Source organism: Gossypium hirsutum, chromosome D05 (assembly GCF_007990345.1).
Source record: "Gossypium hirsutum isolate 1008001.06 chromosome D05, Gossypium_hirsutum_v2.1, whole genome shotgun sequence".
Taxonomy (NCBI): domain Eukaryota; kingdom Viridiplantae; phylum Streptophyta; class Magnoliopsida; order Malvales; family Malvaceae; genus Gossypium; species Gossypium hirsutum.
Genome location: NC_053441.1, coordinates 17,993,570 through 18,014,652, shown reverse-complemented (window position 1 = coordinate 18,014,652; position 21,083 = coordinate 17,993,570). Strand labels below are relative to the sequence as shown.

Genomic DNA, 21,083 nt, shown 5'->3' with positions numbered 1-21,083 from the left:
TATTATTAATTGAATTAGTTTATTACTAACCCATATATCAAAATATATGTAAAAAATAATACTTCTACTAAACGCAACATTGTAATATAAGGAATTAAAAAATAATATTTATAAATAAAAATATAATTTTAAACTTTAAACATCAAACACGAACCATAAAAATATAGATAAAAATATCAAAATGAATATGTGTGTTAAACTCCCACAAGATTAATTGGATGATGAATATAAAATAATCAAATTAATGGTATACCACTAAAACTAGTTTTGACCTTTTTAGGCTGCCTTCCAAAAATAAAAAGGAGAATTCAGTGTTAGGCTGCGGCAAAATTGGAACGGGTGAAACTTGACTCTGCCCAAAAGTCGTGTTAGGCTGCGGCAAGTTTGGAACGGACGAAACTTCACTGTGCCCAAAATTGTTTTAGCGTAAAGTTTATAAAATAGTAATCTAAATATTAGTGTTTTTTTTTATTTTGGCAATTTTAGTCATTAATATTATTAAAAAATTAATATTTTAGTCATTTATTTGTTAAATCATTAATGAAATGCTAATTTAACCTTTTCTCATTAACATAATAATAAAATTAGTCCTCCAATATTTATAGATTTTATCAAATTGATCTTAATTCTAAAAAATTCAAAAAAATTTACACATGATGTCAATTTAGCATTGATTTTTAAAATTTAAAAAATTAAAAATATTTAAATGTTCATTTTTGATTTTATAAAAATACATACAAAATTATAAAAATATTTACATGAATATTTTTTTAATCATTTTCTAACATGATATTTATTTATTAAAATGATAATTTTATAAAAAGAAACAATTTAAGGGGGAAAACATTTAAAACTTACGTAGATTCGACTTTTCTCTTTTTGCAACATTAGCAACTATCATATTCACATTGGGTAAAAACTTTCAGTCTGAGGTTGAAAAAGATAATAATCAAGAACGAGTTTATTGTGTTTGAGGTAGTGTTTAAAGGGAATCTGACTAAGATATACAAGTGGCGTGAGGTCTTGGAGACCCAATAATTGGAAGGCCATACCGACAACTCAACAACTAATTGGTGCTGGTGATTTAGATGAAAGCAATACCCAATATTTGAGAAATTTGATGAAAATTTAAAAATAAGTCCAGACGTATAATAAATAAATTATTATTTATAAAAAAAAGAGAGAAACTTTTGAATATGGTTTATGTTTTATTTGTGGATTTTTAAAAAATGTATTTTATTTATAAATTTATTATTTTAATAAATCAATGTCATGTTACAAAAAAGAGAAAATAAGTTATTTTTATAAAATTTTATGTATTTTTTTTATAGAAAATGAACTTTTAAATTTTTTTATTTTTGAAATTTTATGAATCAAGATTAAATTTGACATAATGTGTAAAGTTGAGAGTTAAATTTGTTAAAATTTTAGAACTGAGATCAAATTGATGGAATCTATAAATATTGGAAAACTAAATTTGTTATTATGGCAATGAAAAATGGTGAAGTCAGGACTCCATTAATAATTTAACAGATGAGTAATCAAAATATTAAATGCTGATAACATTAGTGACTAAAACGAAAAAATTTAAACTTAAGTAATCAAAATAGGAACATACTAATATTTGGGTGACTATTTATAAAGTTTACCCAATTTGGAACTGACGGCAAGTTTTGTACGTTATTATTATTTTCTTTCACATCACGAGACTTGGTTCAAAAACGCTTATTGCTAGTTTTATCATTGAACATGCAAAAAATTGATGAGTAATTTCATTCGGTTGATGCAATCGTGTTTACAAATGCCTTGCTAGCTAAAAGATATCTAAATGCTTCTAATTTTTAGTTGAAAAAATAATTTTATTAAAAATAAAAACATGCGATTTGCAAAAAATTAACTTTCCTTTCCGTACACCTAAATTGTTTTTTCACTTCCCTATCGGCTATCATCATGTCGTCCCAATTACCGGTTACCATTTTGAGTTTCTACGTATCTCAAACACAAAAACCACCAGAGTAAAAAAGAAATTGAAAATTATAGATTCCATTTCTTGAAACATCATCCTACTAAATACTACTAACAATAAAAGAAGTCAAGACAAGAGTTGGCTGTTATTGTGAAAGAGAAAGGTTTCAGAAGAAACAAAATGATGAGTCCAACAAGATGTTCAAAACATATGATCCCTTCCTGTTTGTTAGACTTATAGCTTTATACTATCATCTTCCTCTCTATATATAATCAAATCAAACCAACTGATGAGTCACTAAGGAGTAGCCATCTCTTTACACTCTCTTCACCAGCAACATGGTAAGTTGGTCTAGCCAATTATTTTACATCTTGTGGATTAGGCACATTTTGTGCCCTCGATTCTTGCTCTCTTTGTTTTTGTCATTGTCCCTTAACATGTTTCATTTCCTTTATTCTGGCTGATCGGTCTCTTATGCTATTTTACAGGGTATTTTAAGGGCTTTTAATGGCCAGGCCAAGCAAGAACCAAAACGTGGAGGGATCAGGGCTACACTTTTTGTCTATGGTAATCATTCATTTCTTTTAATTTCTCTCTTTCATTTCCTTCTTTATTTTAGAAATTTGCTCGTCTTGTAATGTCTTTGATTCCTATTTGTTTGTGATTTTCTTGGCAGCCATGGGAGGGCTGGAGAATATGGCATTCATCTCAAATGCCGTCAGCCTGGTAACTTACTTTTATGGCTACATGAACTTCAGCCTAACCAAATCAGCAAACACCCTTACAAATTTCATGGGGACTTCATTTTTAGTAGCACTCTTTGGAGGGCTCATATCTGACACCTATTTGTCAAGGTTCAAGACTTGTGTCCTATTTGGGTGCATAGAATTGTTGGTAAGCATATTTTTTTCATAATAGCCCATAATATAAAATAATCAAAAGATTATGCATGAAATTTAAATTCTAAATTTAAAAAATATGTTGTATAAATAAATTATATTAAATTTAAAATTTAACCTCAAGACATGTTTTCTTCTCGTCATGTTCTCCAACATGATAAAACTAGTCAAAAAAAAAAGTCATATAGTTTACTAAATCAAAACTATCATCATTTTCAATGTTAAATATTAATTTGTAGTTCGAGGTTTAGGTGCCAAATTCATTAAATTGTGTGATATTGGAAAAAAATCAAGTTAATACCTGAAGAGTAAGAAACAAACCTTAATTATTCGAAAAGAATTTTAAATTTAATCCTCTTGGTTTGGAAATGTTGGATTTAATGCTTAAATTTGCAGGGATATGCAGCCTTAACAGTACAAGCTCATTTCGACCAACTAAGACCACCCCCATGCCAGGGTCTTGCAATAAGCCAAACTACTCAATGCCAGGCCGCCGACATCGGCCAGGCTGCGATCCTTTTCTCTGGTCTATACCTCGTTGCATTTGGCACTAGCGGGGTCAAAGCAGCTTTGCCATCATTGGGAGCTGACCAGTTCGATGAAAGGGATCCGAAACGATCAAGCTTTTTCAACTGGTTCTTGCTTAGTTTCACCGCTGGAGCCATAATTGGGGTGACTTTCATCGTGTGGATAAGCACAAATCAGGGTTGGGACTGGGCGTTCGGTGTATGCACGGTAGCTGTTTTGGTTTCCATTATGGTTTTAAGCATGGGAAAGTCACTATATCGTAACAATGTTCCCAAAGGAAGCCCTCTACTTCGTATCATACAGGTAATTAGTTTCGTAAACTATATATAGATATACGCTTAATAAGTGATAATCAAAAGAATACTTTATTCTGTTTTATTAGGTATTTGTGGTGGCTATCAGAAACCGAAAGCTTCCACAACCAGGGATAGAAGATGAATTACACGACGTTGCAGGTGTGCATAATGAAATTCTTCCCAGAACTGATCAATTCAGGTAACCAATTTTATTATAATAAATTGTAAATTTCGCCTATATTTACCATTAAATTCGAATATGCAGATTTTTAGACAGAGCAGCAATTGAACATACCTGTGACGATGGATCAACATCAGTAAACCTTGGACCCTGGAGAATATGTACAGTAACACAAGTTGAAGAAACAAAGATCATAATTCGGATGCTTCCAATTATACTTAGTACTGTTTTTATGAATACTTGTTTAGCTCAACTCCAAACTTTTACCGTCCAACAAAGCACAACCATGAATACTCATGTCCTTGGTATCAAAATGCCCGGTTCCTCCATCCCGGTTATTCCCCTAGTGTTCATGTTCATATTTATCCCCATATATGACTGTGTTTTCGTACCTATTGCTCGCAAAATAACTGGAATCCCAACCGGAATCCGGTACCTTCAAAGGATCGGAGTGGGGTTGGTTTTGTCAGCCATTTCCATGGCGGTTGCCGGAGTTGTCGAAACGAGACGCAAATCCGTGGCTCGTGAGCATGGCATGGTGGATTCTCTTCAGCCTCTTCCAATGAATGTGCTTTGGCTTGGATACCAATATTCAATATTTGGGCTGGCTGATATGTTCACATTTGTGGGCCTGATACAATTCTTCTACGAAGAGAGCTCGGCAGGGATGAAATCATTGGGCACGGCCATTTCGTGGTTCTCATCGGCTTTTGGTTACTACTTAAGCTCGGTGGTGGTAGATGTGGTGAATAAGGTGAGTGGGGGATGGTTGGATAATAACAATCTGAACAGAGACAAACTCGACTATTTTTACTGGTTATTGGCAGGGATGAGTGTGGTGAATTTTGGTGTGTATTTGGTTTGCGCGTCATGGTATAGGTATAAGAAGGTCGAAGTAATCTACAAAGAAGAAAATCATGCTGAGGGAAAGCAAGTTGAGATGTTAAATGCAGTTTAGTAGCACCAGCTTATAGTTGAATTTTCTACTCTTATCCACCTAAATCTTTCTATTCTCTATGTCCGTTTTACGATTAATTTTCAAAGTTTGTGGTTGCCCTTCCTGTTATATCGTCTTTCATGTTTAAACCTATATCTCTTCTTGGAAGTACAATTTGCCATACATCGCATGCAACCGTTTTTTATATCCACCAATACATTTTGAAAAAGAAAAAAAATCCCTAAAATCAAAATAGAATAAAAGAAAATTGCTTGTATGTTTTATAGATTATTATTTAAATAACAATATAGTAATTTAAATTATTGATGAAACAATATTTAAATTCGTAATTTTATTATTTATTTATTAATAAAAGTATATTAAATTATTTTACATTTTTATTGAAATATGTAAATTATATAATAAAGATGTTAATAATAAATAGTAAATATTATTGCCTAGTATTTGTATTTAAAATTTTTATTAAAAAATTTAGATTATAAGATCCTATTTTTAGAAAAAAAAACTTAAGTTTTAAAAATGAAAAATTGAATAATTGAATGATTATTTTGTAATTTTTCATAATTGGGTGACCAAAAAAGAAATTTACTAATAGTTGGGTGACTATTAGTGTAGTACTTTAGCCTAGATTATCATTTGTGTGTGTGAGAGAGATTTGGAGTTGTAGATGGGTTGGGATGGGCCATTGTATCGTGTTTCTGAAGTTAGGCCGAATTTAAAATATGAAATTTAATTTAACTTGAGTATTTATATGTAAATGATTAATTTAAATTTGTTTTAAGTTTTCTCATATTTGTAACGACCCGATAGTCACGGGTATTGGAAAGTGTACTTTCGGGTCTCCGTTTTCGTAAAACGGATTCGTAAATATTTATTAAAAATATTTAGGAAGTTAGTTGTGTGGTTAATTAGGTTTTGGTTAGGTGAATTTGTTTAAATTAAGAGTAATTAGGTGTAAGAACTAGATTGCATATAGGGAGAAAGTTGAATTATAGATTAGAGGAAAACTGAAGGGACTAAATAAGAAATTAAGCCATAAATTGACAAGCGGATGGTGTTGGTAAATACATGTGTAATAATAATAAATATATATTTAATAATAAAATATGTATTGCTTATTAATTATGTAAATATATATATTATTATATTATTATAATTAAAACAAAACAAAGAAAAGAAAAGAAAAGAAAAAGGAATTGAAAAAGAAACAGAGAATAGAACGAAACAGGGGGAAAAAGAAAGAAAGAAACAGAGAAAGAAGGAGAAAAGTTAGGGTTTCAAGGGTTCAAAGCTCAATTCGTTAGTTAATTTAGTCTCTTCTCTTGTAATTTTTATGTTTTTGAAATCATAGTATTAAATACTACTTAACCTATGCTGAAATTTTAGAAATTATTGAATTTTTAGATGTTGTCTATGTTGAATAATTGAGAAAGGGATTAAATTGTGGAAAAAATTATAAGTTTTGAGTAATAGGGATTAAATTGTGAAAATTTTGAAATTTAGAGATTTATGTGAAAATAGGGAGTTGGATTTTGTCTAAAATGGAATTTGCATGAAAATAAAGAACTAAATGTGAAGAATAAAAGTTAGTCTTGGTTTAGGGACTAAATTGAAATTTAGGCAATATTTGAGTAAAAATTGAAATATTAAATATGAAATTGAATTGTTTGTATTGATGAATTTTAATTGTTTTAATTTCGTAGCTAACGTGGTACTGGAATCATTGACTAAAAAGGGAAAAGATAAAGTCGACGTCGAATAGCTCGAAATTTCCGGTTTGTATTTCTATAATCCAAAACTAGTTATTAATTGTTGTATTTTTAATTTAATGTATATGGTAAGTGTTGAGGTGAGAATTATTGTGTTTTGCAATTGAAATGGATTGATTTAATATGTGATGAATTTATTGAATTTATATTAATTGAATTGGTATATATATTGAATATATTGATTATTTGAATTGAAATGAATATTAGTTGTATTTGAAAAGTGAATTGGAACCCTATTAAATGTATCTAGCTAAGTCGGATATAGATAGCATGTCATAGGATTGGAAGAGTTCAGAGATTTTTTCGACTTTGAGTCGATAAGACACTGGGTGTCAATTCATTACTTCGGATTAATTCAATGAGGCACAGGGTGCCAATTTACTTCGGTTTAGCCGATGAGGCACCGGGTGTCAAATTATTACTTCGAATTATCAGATGAGGCACTAGGTGCCAAACTGGTGTGTTTTGGTTAGATCCGTGTATCCGTCTGAGTCTAAGTCGTGTTAATAGGGGTAAACATATAATAAAATTTTATAATTTATATTTAAATGACATAGTATGAGAAATGAAATTGATATAGTGAATTGAAAATAGAATATGAAATATGTTGTAAATACATGGAATACATGAGTTAAATACTCATGAATTGAATATGGAATGGATAGTGTCATTGTTTAAATGATATGCGAACAAATTATGGAAAGCTATTATATAGCAAGTGATGAAAATTGAGTATGGTATATAATGATGTATTCATGAATTGAGTATTGCATGACTAATACCATTGTACGAATAAAAATAATTTGATATGTGAATAACCATTTATATAACAATTGTGCGAATAGGATATTGTTTAATAAAAAAAAATGATAGTCATGATACTAGACATTAATATGTCCTTATAATTTAATTGTGCTTATTATATTATCATGTCTTTAAATATTCAGATTATAGAAATACCACTGAGTTTTATTCAGCGTACGGTTTTGTTTTCCGTTCGCAAATTAGGTACAGTAATTTTGAAGAGTTGTAATTGAGGTTGTGAGCATCTATCTCATCACATCTCCAAGTGCCAAGAGGGTATGTTTCAAAATTTTGAATAGAAAGGCATGTATTTAGGAAAATGAAGTGTGTTCCAAGTAGTAGTGACAAAAATATAATTTATGAGAACTTAAATTTTTTTTAAATGTTCAAAAATATTAGTGATTAGCCAAAATCACTTTAACACCAAATTTAAAATTCCTATATTAAGTTCCTTGGATCGAACCAGGTATAGGGGTGTTACATATTTATTTTTAATTTTTTATAAAATAATCCTAGTTTAAATTAATATTTGATAATCTTATATTTTTTATTAAAATTCTAAACATGAAATTTTTAAATTTTTTTTAATGTTTACATTGTAGTATTATATATTATTCTATAGTTATTTTTATATGATATGATATAATATATTACAATATTAAAAGCAAGTAATGCGAAGCTTAGGCTTTGAAACTTAGAGCCCAAGTCTGACCAATATTTTAAACGGGTCTAATCATCTAGCCCTAACTCATTTTTTCGACTTAATTTTTTTTTATCTAAACCCTCTAAAAGATGAGATTGGGCTTTAGGTGTGAAAAAATTTTACTATAAAAGGGGCAAATTAAAAATTTTATGCGGAAGATTTGAGATGAAATTATAAAATTTGAGGGATTTAAATTGGATTATGAATTTTTTATGGGAGGCTAAAATAGAATATTTTAATATTTGAAACGGAACAAAAATGAAAAATGTTGATAGACAGACCAAAAGCCTTACAGACTACGCCCTAACTCTAAACAGGCCAACGCAGACAAAAGAACATGATGGAACATAACAACAATGTGAGCATTTAGTTACACCATGTTTCGGAGCTTGCCTACCCATCTCATCGTTCTAGGGCTTTATTATAAAACCATTTACCTTGGAGAAATTAAATTAATGCCTCCGTCTCCAAGTGGCTCATAATTAATCCATATTGTTGCCTACAATGGCTTCCCTATATGGAGATTATTTCTCATTCTCCACCAGGATAAGTGAATCCCCTTCCCCCCGCCCAATTGCATTAAATATGCTACCGTCACTATAAAACTAGGTTCATTATCTAATATATTTATGTTATCTTCACCAAAGTGGGTATTCTAAAAGATATATGTTACTAAAAATGGCAACCCTATAGCTAGGTTTAGGGTTTCCAGCTGGTACATTCTTCTTATTTTGAAATTCCAGAAGAAGCCCGTTGAATTATTGAAGGTATAGAATACATAGATTATTAGAGTAAAATACCTAAAAAATGGGGTTGAAAAGGAATTGGTAGTGATAAAGGATGAGATGGATGAACGTGAAAGCAGATCGTAAAGTTTGTCAAAGTCGCAGATTTGACTTAGGGCTCTAGACATTCAGAAAGAAATTTAGATTTTGACACAACCTGAAATGAAATTGAATCCAAGTCAGATAAAAAAATTAAAATAAATAACTAAAATAAAATAATAAATCAAATATTAAGTAAGCGGATAAAAAAGATAAATGGAAATATAGAACATGGCGTGTAAAAGTCTTAAGAAGCCTTAAAAACACGAAGAATCCACAATCCCTTCAAGCGGCTCTAATTTCCCTCCAAAATAGAAACCTTGGCAAAAAAAATTTGAAAATGATCCCCACAATTTAAAAAGATTGTTAAAACTCCTCTAAAAGAAACTAAAGAAAAATTCTTAAAAAGAAAAACCCAGAGAGAATTTATTAACTCAAAAGAGAAATAGAATAATAATGAATTATGTATAATGTAAAGGCCTATATATAGGCTAGCTAAATAAATCTAAATAAAACTCTTAAGTATACTAGAACTCTAATTTAATCTAAACAAGAAGTAGTTTTAAACTAAATTTTCTTGTTAACATAAAACTCATAAATCACTTAAAATACTTAATAATTATCAAAAATTCGGAATAAAATAATAATAATATAATAAGATCTGATAAATATAATATTGGGCTCATATATAATAAAAATTAAGTCTAAAACATGAATGCAATATGATTTAAACTCGAATTAAAAGCTCGAAATTCGTAATTCCTGTCATAATCCCGTTCAGAAATTATGCTCGTGCAGTCTTCACTAAAACGGTCATAACTTGAGCTCCCGAATTCAAAATTGAGTGATTCAAAATGCGTTTCGAAGCTAAGAGATAAATCTTCAAATGCCATGAGACATCTCAACTAAAAAATGCCAGGATCCCATCTAAAAAATCGTCGCAAGTCTACTGATTTCTCAAGCATGAAAATTGACAGTTTTGACGATTGGAATCTAATAAAATTCACCCCCAATTCGTGCATGTATCAGGTGGCCAGCACATGTAGAGATGATAAATTTATAGTAAGTATTCATTTATTCATAGTTCTGTACCCAAGTGTTGGGGATAATTTTATAGTAAATATACATTCAAAACCTTGATTCACGATCAAGAATAATACGCGGCGGGAAACAATGGGTAGTAATTTAAATGTCAAAAATCATGATTGGAGGGTTACAATTTAACAAATGAAACAAGTAAACAGCAAAGTACTAAGAAAGTCTTAAAAAAAAGAGGGTGGAGGGGATTGGATCCAGATTCGCGGCCATTAGAATATCTCCCTGTATCTTCCATCGAGTCAATCAAATAAGGTGAAGTTTAGTTTACTCATGAGAGACTGAGATCAGGTAAGTGCTGAGACTTGGGAGAGGGAACACAACAGAAGCCAGAAAATTATTTTTTTTTTCCGTTTCCTACGTACATTTAACTGCCCCTTGTTTCCTTGTTGTTCATCTTTTTAAGATTTACTAATTATTAGAATAATCTGATTAGTTTATAGGGAAAAAGAAAAAAACAAGTGATGATAATTAGTGTCTGCAATGATGGATGTAGAGGCTCTGATTAAAGGTTTTGAACCAACTTGAATTTTAAAATTTGATAGTTTATGCAAGGAAAGAAGGGTTGTTCATACGAGAGGGAAGGAAAAGCTGGATAAATGTACTTTACGTGTATATATATATATATTATATATTCATAGGGTTTGATGTGTCATGTCCCTCTAGACAGACACTGACCCACAACCAGCGTTCTCTTTCTGTATTTCTCTCTTTTGCGTCCTCAAAGAAAGAAGAAATTACAAGCTCTCAGAACAAAATGGTAAATTTCTCACTTTCTTCATGAGCTGAAAGCATCCGCCATCCTTTTTTTTTTAATCATATCTTTTTGCTAATAATCATCACTTTCTTTCTTGTGACACTGCCAACAGGAAATCAGTAGAGATGGTGATAATAAACAGTTATCAAGGCAGGACAAAAGAGTAGGAGGAACTAAAGCTGCACTTTTCGTCTACGGTAATTAACCATGATATGCCCTAACCTTCATGAAATAATTTGCTTATTATTAACTCGATTGTGAGAGTTGATTGATGTGTACATGCAGGGATGGAAGGGCTGGAGAACATGGCGTTTATTGCAAGTGCAGTGAGCCTGGTGACATACTTGATGGGGTATATGAACATTGGGTTGACCAAATCTGTAAACACAGTTACAAACTTCATGGGAACATCATTCATTCTAGCACTCTTAGGAGGAGTCATTGCTGATACATTTTTGACAAGATTTACCACCTGTGTCCTGTTTGGATTCCTGGAATTCTTGGTACGTTATTGTTCATCCTTACTCTCTTACACGGAAATTGGAATCACCCCATTAATTATATGATTAACCCCTTTTTCCTGTTTCTTAAACGAAACTAATCACTTGCCACAAATCAAAGCTTCATACCATTTCAACTGTCTGTTTGAAGTCCAATTCCGAGGGCTTTTTGGCCTAGAAAATAAAAGAAGAAAAATTCCAAATATGTAAAAAGTAAATAGATTTAAAACATATTTTTAACTTCAAAATTATTATTAAATTATTCAAGAATTAGCGTTTTATAACAATCATAAATATTAGTGTATATCCAAATTTATGGCTTATATATATGATATAAAATAGTTATTTCATGATCATGAAGATAAGTTTCAAACAATAACTAAATTATATATGTTATATGATATTAAATGAAACTGCCAAGCAGAGGTGTCCATGGGAGGGTTCGAGTAAAAATATAGGCTCGAAATATGGGCTTGGGTAAAAAATGAGTCCCGTTTAGAAAATGAGCTGGGCCTCGGGCAAAATTTTTTGGCCCGGCCCAGCCCGAAAATATATTAAATATATATTTTTTATTTTTAAAATATACTAGTTTTACTTTTATTTTAAGTTTTAAGTTACAAAATGTTAGATTTTGTTACAACAATTAATACAATTAACAATTAATAATTTGATATAATTTGATAATTTTACTAACAATTAATACAATTAACAATTAATAATTTTACTAACAAAATGTTAGTAACAATTAATAATTAATAATTTGATATAATTTGATAATTTTAATAACAATTAATACAAGTAACAATTAATAATTTTACTAGCAAAATGTTAGATTTTACAAAATGTTGACTGGTACAAAAAAAATATAATTTAATACAATTTTAATAACAATTAATTTTGATAACAATTAATTTTAATAACAATTCCATGTAAAAACTCAAAATTTTCCTATAAAAACCCAGGTAATTTTCTATAAAATCACATGTTTTTCACTTTTACTGAAAAAAACTAAAATTAATTTTAAAAAAAATAAAAGAAACTAGAAAGACAAAATGATTTTTCCTTCTACAAATCAAGGTTTTTAGAACTAAACCGATGGTCAAATTGGACAGACTACCAAGTCGTTGATAATTATTAAAAAAATTCATAAAAAATTGATTTAATCGATTCAATGTTACACACTATTATAAACTATTGTGACATGTATTTCTAGACTCGGCTTACACTACAATTCAGTCCTAAAATCAACTAAATCATAGCTCTTATACTAATAAATGTAACATGTTCATTTCTAGGTATTACACAAGCTTACAAAGCTATTTTGCTAAGTCGAGTATGAAGCAAGTTCAAAGTGTAAAGTTTTTAAAAGTTTAGGACCGAGGTCACAGCCTTAAGATTCCTTGTCCCAACGTCACTCACTGCTGAACAACATTGCAACTTCAAAGACCTCTCGTTGCAACATTGCCCCTGTTTTTGCCAAAATGCACATTTGGTATCCACTTTTAAGTAATTCCAATTCATTCCGAACATGTTTTCATCCCATCTTCAACAAAAATAAGGCCATTTAGCTAAACCAATTAACAACCAAATAAACCATTCAATACCTTACCAACTAATTATTCACATTTAGCTATATACATGACTATTACATCTAGACCTACCAAAATGCATTCAATTTCCAACTCAACACAATCATCTTACCAATTGAAAACCACCAATTCAAGAGATTGGCATTAATAAGTCAAAACATATACTAAATTACACAACATACTTATAATGAACCTTACCATTCCTACAACATTATTTAGTTTACTCAATTCAAATGGCCTAAATGATAGTTTAACATACCAAACCATTCAAAGGTAAATTCATCATTCTTACATTATCAAACTTAACCAAAATATGTATTATTAGTTTATATACCAAAATATACATCCAACATTAAATCTCACTATAAGCACATGATGCCATTCACTTCAAAATAACCACAAGCATACTAGGACCCATATGTGCATGTTGCATATCCTAGACTCAAAATGAACATATAATTATCATCTTTAAATAGTGTGTGCTTCCTAGTTGATCCGACTTGGCAATTTCGGGAGGTGCAAATCTACAAGGAAGTAAACAACTAAGGTAAGCATTTAGAATGCTTAGTAAATTCAAATTGAAACTAAAACATACCTCGATCATTAAGGCAAAATTAACTAATCTATTTGGCAACCAACTTAACTATCCTTTGGCACATTATGACATATCTATAAATATAGCAACATCATCAATCAAAAGCATTAGTTATATTCTAGAATCATAAGAAATCTCAAAACTTAAACAAATTCATGTAACCATTCATATATCAAGTATCATCAAATACCCTTTCATTTTCATTCTATAGTTTAATTTTCATTTTAAATCAACTGAATATCACCCGATGGAACTATACTAAAACAAACTCGAATACATGGGAATAAGTTGTTCATGCAAGCTGCCATTATAACAAAAGTGCTTACACAAGCTGGCATTATATCGAAGTTACCAGTTCGAGCTAAACCTTCGATATGTATAACCTGAGAATCTGCAACAAATGCTAGATCTCGTAATAACATGCATAATCCCTAATTAAACGCGCATATAACCCTAATGACATGCCATACATATCCTAACCTTTTACTAACTTTACTCAGGCATCATCTCCATATAATTGTCAACACCAATTCTTGTATGTAATTTTATTTCTCATTTTCGAGTTATATAATTAATCAATATTCACATTTACATCTTGAACCAATTCCATGTAGCCAATATTTACATGACTTTACAATTTAGTCCATTTTGAGACATGTGTCAAATTCACTAATTCTACTCAATTCTAATATATAAGTAAAATTCAAGTTTCATTCATATATAAAATAAAATAAAATAGTGGGGTAAGTTTCATATGAACTTACCTATTCAAAATATGTAAAGTGGATACTGTAGGGACTTAATATGCAATTTTAACTTTTCCCCTATCAACTCCACTTCGATCCAATTCTCGATCTAAACAATTATTTTATAACATTAATCAATACCAAATATCTCCATTTTATGTTATGATATGCATGAACCTATATAACTCAATTTTTCAATATCCCTAATTTTTTTCATTTTATTCAGTTTAGTCCCTAAACTCGGGATAGTCATAACTTTCAATTCCTAACCTCTGATTAAAATCTAATTTCAATATTATCATTAGGGACCTTAACTTTCTATTTCTAACATAATTTCATAACAAGTTTTACAATAATTCAATTTGATCCTTAATGTAATGAAGTTAACAAACAAGCTAAAGTAACTTTACAATCTAGTCCTTTTTATATTCTAAGCTCAAAATCTATCAATTTCAAGCCTAATTCTTCAAGAAATCAACAATGACAACTTTCATAAATTTTAACAGTTTTATAAATTGGTACATGTGCTAGTTAAATCAAGCTCTCATGACTCCAAATTTATAAAAAATTACAAGAAAAAGACTTGGAATCAATTTAATATTGATGGTCGAATGTGATTGAAGCAACAACCCCTTTTCTCCTTTATTTTCTTAGGTTTGGATAGTAGAGAGTAAGAAAGTGATGACAAAACTCAACTATCTTGCCCTTTTATACTATGCTTGGATGTTAATTAACTTGGTTTAATTAAGCTAATCATGTTTTATCTAGCTTAATTAATCATTAATCAAGAATTAGTGGAATCTTCCGTCATCTTCCACTATTTCCTATTACAAAATGGATTTATTATCATTTTAGACATTTGTCTAATTTCCATTTAAGTCCTCAAGCCTCTTGACAATTAAAACTCTATAACGATTAAAATTTTATAATTTAGTCCTTGGACCTTAATTAACTATTAATTCGGCTAAATTTCTTGACCAAACTTTAATACATTTTTAAATTACCCTATTAAATATTAATATTTAACATTTACAAACTCAGTTTACGAAAATGGGGTTCCAAAACTGCATTTTCCAGTACCACTGAAAATTGGGTCATTACATTCAACTAGTCCAAACTGGTTTCTAAGTCAGTTGGTTTGATGCCTTTCTCCAAACCAATAACTCAGTTGATTCTCGATTCAACTAATCGATCCGATCTAGTTCAAACAACCCTAGTAAAAATCTAAATTTTCCTATAAAAATCAGTTAATTTCCTATAAAACCCCAAGTTTTTTCCTTCTTACTTTAAAAACTAAAATTAATTCTAAAAATGAAAATGAAAAAGATAACTTAATTTTTTGGTAAAAATTCAAGTTTTTCTTATAAGAACTTAGGTAATTCCCTATAAAATGTCATGTTTTTCCTTTTTCTTTTACTTAGAAAAAACTAAAATTAATTCTAAAAAGAAAAAATAAAAGAAATAAAAAAGATAACATGGTTTTTCTAACTCAGATTTTTCATTATAAAAACTCAAGTTTTTCCTTAATTGAAAAAAAAAACTAAAACGAGTTCTTAAAAAAAGGAAATTAAAGAGATAAAATGAGTGACCAAAATAAAAAATTGTAAAAATTTGGTGACTAAAATGAGTGTATATTATGACAAATTAGCGGCGGGTGACTAAAATGATAAAAGTATGTAACGTTAATGACCAAAATGATAAAAATATGAAACAATAGTGCCCATATTATAAAATTTTTATTTTTAGTGCCCAAAATGAAATTTTATGAAAATTAAGTGATCAACTATGTAATTTACTTTTTTTACGTGTTAGAACTCGAGGAAAAGAGAGGTCAATCCTTGTTACTATGGGAAATTAGATTTATTGCTTGAATTATATAATTAATAAAACTTATGAATGGTGGGATGATTGACGTGATGAATTTTTCTTTCATTTACTGTATATATATCACACACACACACATATATATATATTTAAAACACTACTATGTATATATGATGCTTTCATGGAAGATATAGTGCCAGAAAAGAAGATGATTATGATTTCAAAACACCCAAAAGAGATTAAATTATCTTTAATTAACATGAGCATTCCATGAGCAGCTTGCTCCACAGGCTACATCTCACGCAAACATAGCATTAGGTCAGGATTGCATGTCACAACAAATGCACATTTTGACAATGGCTATATATACATGATCAATCAATTTCTGGAACTTTGGTAGTTAAAGCCATGGTTTATTTAGAATTTTATATATATATATATATAGTAACTCGTCTTGATATAAATAATTCAATAATTAAAATCATCTTATCTGACAAAACTTGACCTGACGCTTTCGAATATTAAGGGATATGCCCTGCTGACAGTACAAGCACATTTCGATCAACTGAGGCCAACTCCTTGCACGGATATTTCAAAACAATGCGAGGCTGCAAATACTGGCCAAGCAGCAATTCTTTACACAGGTCTATACCTGATAGCGCTAGGAACCAGTGGGGTTAAGGCGGCTTTGCCACTGCTGGGAGCTGACCAGTTCGACAGCAAGGACCCTAAAGAGGCTGTGCAACTTTCAAGCTTCTTCAACTGGTTCATGTTTAGCCTGACGGGTGGATCTATAGTTGGGGTCACTTTCGTAGTGTGGATAAGTTCTAAAAAAGGTTGGGACTGGGGTTTTGGAGTGTGCACCATAGCAGTCTTGTTTGCAATTGTGTTGGTGTGCATTGGCAAGCCATTTTATAGGGATAATGCACTTAAAGGAAGCCCCATAATTCGAATCCTACGGGTAAGTCTATTTCCAATTTTCCATCATAATAAATAGTAGTAATTTTATTTTCCAAGTGAATCATGGCCTCCATTTTGCTGTTTGAAGGTACTTGCTGCATCCATCCGTAACCGATACCTTCCAATACCAAGAAAGGAAGATGAACTTTATGAGGTTTATGACAAAGGAACACAAAATGAAAATCTTCAGAGAACCAATCAGTTTAGGTACACAGTTTATAATTTGGCATGTTTCATTTGTTGAAAAACTAGCCCTAACCTGGATAGATTAACAAAATACACAGATTCTTAGATCGAGCAGCAGTTCATGATATGACCACTTGGGGTGCATCAGCAGCAATGACTCCAGGACCCTGGAGGCTTAGTACGGTGACCCAAGTTGAAGAAACCAAGATTTTGCTGCGCATGCTTCCCATCGTACTCAGCACAGTTTTCATAAATACTTGTTTGGCTCAACTCCAAACATTCTCCATACAACAAAGCATGACATTGGACACTCGTATCTTTGGTTTTGAAATCCCTGCTTCCTCCCTTCCTGTCATTCCCCTGGGATTCAACCTCATTTTCATTCCGATTTATGAACGCATTTTCGTTCCACTAGCCCGAAGAATAACAGGAATTCCAACAGGAATCCGGCATCTTCAGCGGATTGGAGTTGGATTGGTGCTCTCAACCATTTCCATGGCAATTTCTGGAGTGATGGAAAGCAAGCGTAAATCTGTGGCTGTTAAGCACAACATGGTAGATTCTAATGAGCCACTGCCAATGAGTGTGTTTTGGCTTGGATTCCAATTCGCCGTGTTTGGGTTGTCTGATATGTTCACATTGGTAGGGCTGCTAGAGTTCTACCATGCGGAGGGCTCAGCAGGAATGAAAGGAACAAGCACAGCCCTCTCCTGGTTTTCACTAGCATTTGGGTATTTTATAAGCTCGGTAGTGGTGGAGGTGGTGAACAAGGCCAGCGGGGGTTGGTTGGCTTCAAACAACCTCAACAGAGACCAGTTGAACTACTTCTATTGGTTATTATCAGGGTTAAGTGCTGTTAACTTCGTCATTTATTTGGTGTGTGCATCTTGGTACAAGTACAAGAACGTGGAGGAAATGAAACAAGAAGAAATTTCTATTCATGGTTCTGCTGCTAATTAAGGTCTCAAGAGGCTGCTGCTTAAAGATTTTACCATCAATGATATTGATGTAATAATAAGTGAATCACATGAATAAGATCTATATACATCATAATGAATACGTTTTAATCCAGTTTTAGGCTTTTCTTCCTCCAAAATATAATGGTCAAGCCGCCAAGGGTGCATGTAAAGATTTCATGCGCAAGACGCGGCTTTGGTTAGGAAAATGTGGAGAAAAATATTCTCCCTCTGATCACACGAAGAACAAGACAAAGGTATTTTCCTTATTACAAATGAAGATAAAGTTCATAATCCAAATATGGGATTGACATTACATTCACAGGCCCACCAAAGTTGGGAATCAGCCTGCACAAACATTGACCATCACCTAACCCCTTTCTTCAACAATCTCCTATCTCTGCTTTTACTCAGCTTAAGACCTCAGATTATTCTCAATTCAGTTCAGTACAAAAGGGATGCCCAAATCCTTGTCAAAGAAAATTTGACACTCTAATTACAGGAAAAATTGTGAGTGGCCTACAATTGGCCGTCAATAAATTTACAAAAACAACGAATATGATGAATGGATTATCCATAATAAAACATGCACCATGGCAATAAATCCAGGTGCGAATTCGCTGCAGCTCAGACTCACATAAAGTCTTTCAAGTTATTTCAGGTGTCAAGAAACTGCTACAGCATTCTTCCCCACATTCGAGTCATATATAGTGGCTGAAACTTTGGATGGAGGCCAATAGCGAAATACAGATCTACCCACAATGTTTTCGATGGGAAGTGGACCCCTGAAAAACAAGATAATTGGAAATAAGATGCCAGTTATAGGAGCTTACAGTCCTAAAACAACAAGGCACACCATGCATACATTCTTTTTGTTAGGTTGAAGAACCGTGTTGCATCTTTTGCTTTCATGGCTTTTCCAATGCATTCTAAAAACCAAATAGCCATTAGTATAATGTTGAAAATTTTGAATTACCAGTAATGGGAATCAAAACTGTTGTTGCGATTATCCCCCAACACGAAAACATAACCTTCAGGCACAACCTGTAAAATCATCCAAAATAAATGATGAACTCTGTTAACCACTGTGATTGATCCAGTGACCATGTAATAAAGCATGATGAAGAACCAGAGAAACAAAATAAATAAACAAGGACAGTGTAAATTTATAAGACACTAACCATTGGATCCATTTTGTAAGCTAATGGCTCTAGAACAAAATCTTCATCTTGTGCAACGCCGTTTATAAACAATTTGCCATCACGAGCCTACCACAAATTCAATATGGAATGTCAGCAACAGTTATCATTATACATTTTATAGAAAGATCGGGATAAAGTTAAAGAAACAAAGAAAAAGTGAAAATGAATTACACAATCTTAAGAGCTTACTTCAACACAATCCCCAGCCTTAGCAACTATCCTTTTAATGAAAACATCATTTGAACTGTATCCATATTCCTGCGTATTGAAATAAAATCAACAGCTATAAATTGATGCAAATGATTAAGCAATGAAATTAGAGCTTAACGAAAAGCAAACTTCAAGACCTACCTGCAAGATAGGAGGTGCCCTGAATATAACAATATCGGAAACTTCAGGCTCTCTAAAGAAATATGAAACCTGTTGATATCAGAATAAACGAAACAAATTAAACAAAACATCAGAAATTTCACTGTCTATTAAGGTGGGTGTTTCAGTAATCAAAGACTTTTACCTTCTCAGCCAAAATGCGGTCGCCAACACCCAAAGTAGGGTACATAGAAGCCGACGGAATTGACCTTGGCTCGGCCATAAACGACCGGAACAGTAAATTAACAGTTAAAACGGTAAAAGCAGCCTTGGCATCTTCGGAGCAAACGTTTAACACCCTCGAAATCCAACTGCTTTTAGCAAGCGCTTTGGGATCCAACTCCAAGCTCAAATTTCGGCCATCATTGCTTGTTGTTCCTCCTCTATCCACCTCAATACTCTCCAGTCCGCCAGGAGTCGGTTCATTGCACGGAAGCCACTTCGATCCCTGCAAGAAAGGGATAATCGAAGTGGCTTTAAAAGACGCAATTCCCATGGTGGTGACCGGGGAACAAGAACCATATGTCGTTGACTTTATCAGAGAGATCAAACCCACAATAATCGGATTCTTGCAACCGTCATTAAGGATCTCGGCGGCCAGGGTAGAGTACATGCCCGACCGAGGGTGGCGCAGATCGGCAGCGGAATGGTAGGTACGGGGAGGGGAAGAGTCGATGTCGGCCTTTTTGTTTGGGGAAAGGAAACGGGAACGGAGCCAGCATTCATGGGCGGAGCGAGAGGAGCATGAGCCGAGACGGAAGCCGGCGGTGGAGGCAAGGTTCTGGGCAACGTAGCCGGAGTAAGTGAAGGTGACACGGATAGCCATATTTAGGATTTGGAAAAAGTAAATTAAGATAGGGAACAGACTGGGTCCGGAAACGAAAAGGGTTGATCTTAAAAACACTAACAGCAAATGAAAACCATTTTGGAGTAGGTGATCAGTGAAGGAGAGACGAGAGCGGGGAATTGGAGAGTTGGGCTAGGTCAGTGGAAGAGAAAAGGAAGCGAATTTTTAAATTGTGGAGCGAGGTGGGGTTTATTTCAGGGAAAGGACGGTGGAGATTGTGGGAAACCTGAGCTTCGTCGGCTCTTCCAAGAAGAGGGAACCAGGCTCAGCTGGAGAGGGACGGGGTTTGCGATTTTTGGGGAGGCAAAAGTTAAATAGCGTCTACACCAGACGGCTTTTATAAGAGACGGCGATTATTTTTATGCACTCAACTAGTGGACTTGTTTGCTTCCATATTTACGAATTTTGCCATTTAGAAAAAAATCCAACTCAATAAAAATACGAAAATTTAAAGTTAATCAAATTTTATTTTTGAAATATTATTTTTTGAACTCTGACAATTTTTAGTAAATTATGAATTTTACCTCCA

At 32.2% G+C, this 21,083-nt stretch overlaps 3 protein-coding genes across 4 annotated transcripts; 2 read left to right on the top strand and 1 right to left on the bottom strand.

Annotated features, from left to right (window-relative positions):
* Window positions 1–1,852: 1,852 nt before the first annotated feature.
* Window positions 1,853–4,936, top strand: LOC107940680 (protein NRT1/ PTR FAMILY 4.5). The gene is made up of 6 exons (XM_016874117.2): window positions 1,853–2,307; window positions 2,455–2,533; window positions 2,643–2,860; window positions 3,262–3,696; window positions 3,776–3,888; window positions 3,955–4,936. Exons 1-6 carry the CDS (start codon window positions 2,305–2,307, stop codon window positions 4,826–4,828), a joined length of 1,722 nt encoding a protein of 573 aa, XP_016729606.1. The 5' UTR covers window positions 1,853–2,304; the 3' UTR covers window positions 4,829–4,936.
* Window positions 4,937–10,706: 5,770 nt separating this feature from the next.
* Window positions 10,707–18,239, top strand: LOC107940691 (protein NRT1/ PTR FAMILY 4.6). Its single transcript, XM_041094118.1, has 6 exons — window positions 10,707–10,783; window positions 10,893–10,977; window positions 11,066–11,283; window positions 16,561–16,995; window positions 17,083–17,201; window positions 17,279–18,239. The coding sequence occupies exons 1-6, from the start codon at window positions 10,781–10,783 to the stop codon at window positions 18,138–18,140; spliced, it is 1,722 nt and encodes a 573-aa protein (XP_040950052.1). The 5' UTR covers window positions 10,707–10,780; the 3' UTR covers window positions 18,141–18,239.
* A 145-nt stretch (window positions 18,240–18,384) lies between these two features.
* LOC107940692 (probable thylakoidal processing peptidase 2, chloroplastic) lies at window positions 18,385–20,880 on the bottom strand. 2 transcript variants are annotated; one of them, XM_016874134.2, is made up of 6 exons: window positions 19,853–20,879; window positions 19,690–19,758; window positions 19,528–19,596; window positions 19,318–19,404; window positions 19,113–19,180; window positions 18,385–18,921 (listed from the first exon to the last, which is right to left on the bottom strand). In XM_016874134.2, exons 1-6 carry the CDS (start codon window positions 20,531–20,533, stop codon window positions 18,801–18,803), a joined length of 1,095 nt encoding a protein of 364 aa, XP_016729623.1. In that variant the 5' UTR covers window positions 20,534–20,879; the 3' UTR covers window positions 18,385–18,800. The 2 variants fall into 2 exon arrangements, 1 of the variants encoding a protein (XP_016729623.1); XR_001695502.2 differs by having other exon boundaries at window positions 18,858–18,921; window positions 19,002–19,180; window positions 19,853–20,880.
* Between the last annotated feature and the right edge of the window lie 203 nt (window positions 20,881–21,083).

Coding starts and splice junctions, on each gene's coding strand:
- LOC107940680 (XM_016874117.2), top strand. Junction 2,534..2,642: donor GGCTACACTTTTTGTCTATG/GTAATCATTCAT, acceptor TTTTCTTGGCAG/CCATGGGAGGGCTGGAGAAT. Junction 2,861..3,261: donor TTGGGTGCATAGAATTGTTG/GTAAGCATATTT, acceptor TTAAATTTGCAG/GGATATGCAGCCTTAACAGT.
- LOC107940691 (XM_041094118.1), top strand. Junction 10,978..11,065: donor AGCTGCACTTTTCGTCTACG/GTAATTAACCAT, acceptor GTGTACATGCAG/GGATGGAAGGGCTGGAGAAC. Junction 16,996..17,082: donor CCATAATTCGAATCCTACGG/GTAAGTCTATTT, acceptor TGCTGTTTGAAG/GTACTTGCTGCATCCATCCG.
- LOC107940692 (XM_016874134.2), bottom strand. CDS start 20,533: ATGGCTATCCGTGTCACCTTCACTTACTCCGGCTACGTTGCCCAGAAC. Junction 19,181..19,317: donor CTTACAAAATGGATCCAATG/GTTAGTGTCTTA, acceptor ATGATTTTACAG/GTTGTGCCTGAAGGTTATGT. Junction 18,922..19,112: donor AGTTTTGATTCCCATTACTG/GTAATTCAAAAT, acceptor CTTGTTTTTCAG/GGGTCCACTTCCCATCGAAA.